At 35.0% G+C, this 1,614-nt stretch overlaps 1 protein-coding gene across 1 annotated transcript; it reads left to right on the forward strand.

Annotated features, from left to right (window-relative positions):
• The first annotated feature begins 255 nt into the window (after positions 1-255).
• Positions 256-1,304, forward strand: LOC115713921 (uncharacterized). Its single transcript, XM_030642400.2, has 3 exons — positions 256-721; positions 798-914; positions 1,022-1,304. The coding sequence occupies exons 1-3, from the start codon at positions 437-439 to the stop codon at positions 1,118-1,120; spliced, it is 501 nt and encodes a 166-aa protein (XP_030498260.1). The 5' UTR covers positions 256-436; the 3' UTR covers positions 1,121-1,304.
• Positions 1,305-1,614: the final 310 nt, after the last annotated feature.

Consider the following 1,614-nt stretch of genomic DNA (forward strand, 5'->3'; position numbering starts at 1 on the left):
TTGTTGTAATTTTTCAAATGTTAGTAGGAACTGCAACTATGCAACTCATAATGTTGCTAAGTGGGCTTTCACACACCAGGTGTATGGATCGATTCCGATCAACTCCGTTCCGGAGAACTTATTGTGTAACGACCATGAGGTCTAATTTCATTTAATGTATTATTACGCTTTTCTTCTTCTTCTTCTTCTTCTTCTTCTTCTAAAAAAAAAAAAAAAAAAAAAAAAAAAGGTTGGTAAACATAGGGATGTGTTTTGGAGCAAGAAAATGACTAAAAAATTATAATTGAAAATTGACCGTGACTCTTCAAATAAAAATAGAGAATTATTTCTTAAAACCCTTTTGTTAAAAAAAAAAAGGAAGAGCCGTGACACAGTCCACGGTTCCAGGAATTTTGAAAAGTAGTATCGAATCGATTTGGGGAGAAGATCGGAAAAAATGGGAGACGAAGAGGCGAAAAAGAATGAGGCCTTGCGGATCATCGCTCAGTACACACCACTTCCTCGTTTGGTCGTCTTCGATCTCGATTACACTCTTTGGCCCCTTTACTGTGAGTTCTACGACGACGATGACAAGCCTCGTTTGTATGCAGAATCTTCCTCCGTATTGAATGCTCTCAAGGAAAAGGGAATCGACCTCGCCGTTGCTTCTAGAACACCCACTCCTAAAGTCGCTTCTGCATTTCTTAAAACATTGGCCATTGACTCCATCTTTCTCGCAAAGGTTACTTTTTTTTAATAGCACAATTATTCTATGGAGTTCAAGTTCAATTCTTCTTAATTTAAGATTTATATTGCAGGAGATTTACCCGAGTTCTACTCACAAGACAAAACATTTCCAGGAAATTCATAATAAGACTGGCGTACCCTTTTCTTCAATGCTGTTTTTTGATGATGAGGACAGGAATATTCGAGCGGTAAATTCATATCCATCTCTCCCTCTTTTCATTCTGCTCTTTTTTTTCCTCAGTTTACTCTATAGTTCAGCTTGAGTGATATCCTTCTTTGTATTTTATTTGCTTAGGTATCGAAAATGGGTGTGACATGCATTTTGGTTGAGAATGGGGTGAACCTTGGAGCTTTGAGGCAAGGTTTGATGGAATTTTCTCAGAAGTCGGGTTAAATCTCACACAATTATCAATTTATATACTGAAGGATCATTGTGATCATCATTCTTTCGAAAAAAATTATAGTATATGTATCTGGTACACTTTAAGCAATGTGATATCCATGTATGTATTAATGCATCTTGTAAAATCTAGTTTGTCTCAGTTGTGAAGTGAGAAGGGGTATGATTTCTACTCTTACTAAGTTAATGAATAAATATAATGGAAGAAATATTGACTAAAATTGAAATTGCATTAATTGAACTGAAATATGAATTTACGACTCTTATCTTTTGTTAAAAGAACATGAAAACATGAGATTGGAGTTCCCATTAGCAAGACATCCTTGGTAACTTGATTCTTGACAGAAATCAGATTGAAATTCAAAGGTTACACCATTATCAAGTTCAAACTTTGAAAACACTAATCAAATTCTTATTTATAGATTGCACATGTAACATGTTCTACATGATCTAGACTGAATAGGAGCTTTGATATTAAAGTGTTTGGC

The sequence above is a fragment of the Cannabis sativa genome, chromosome 4 (genome assembly GCF_029168945.1).
Source record: "Cannabis sativa cultivar Pink pepper isolate KNU-18-1 chromosome 4, ASM2916894v1, whole genome shotgun sequence".
In the NCBI taxonomy this organism is placed as follows: Eukaryota; Viridiplantae; Streptophyta; class Magnoliopsida; order Rosales; family Cannabaceae; genus Cannabis; species Cannabis sativa.

Excerpts from the sequence above, each read along its gene's own strand:
- LOC115713921 (XM_030642400.2), top strand. The coding sequence starts at position 437 with ATGGGAGACGAAGAGGCGAAAAAGAATGAGGCCTTGCGGATCATCGCT. Across the intron at positions 722-797 it reads ACTCCATCTTTCTCGCAAAG|GAGATTTACCCGAGTTCTAC; the intron begins GTTACTTTTTTT and ends TTTATATTGCAG. Across the intron at positions 915-1,021 it reads AGGACAGGAATATTCGAGCG|GTATCGAAAATGGGTGTGAC; the intron begins GTAAATTCATAT and ends TTATTTGCTTAG.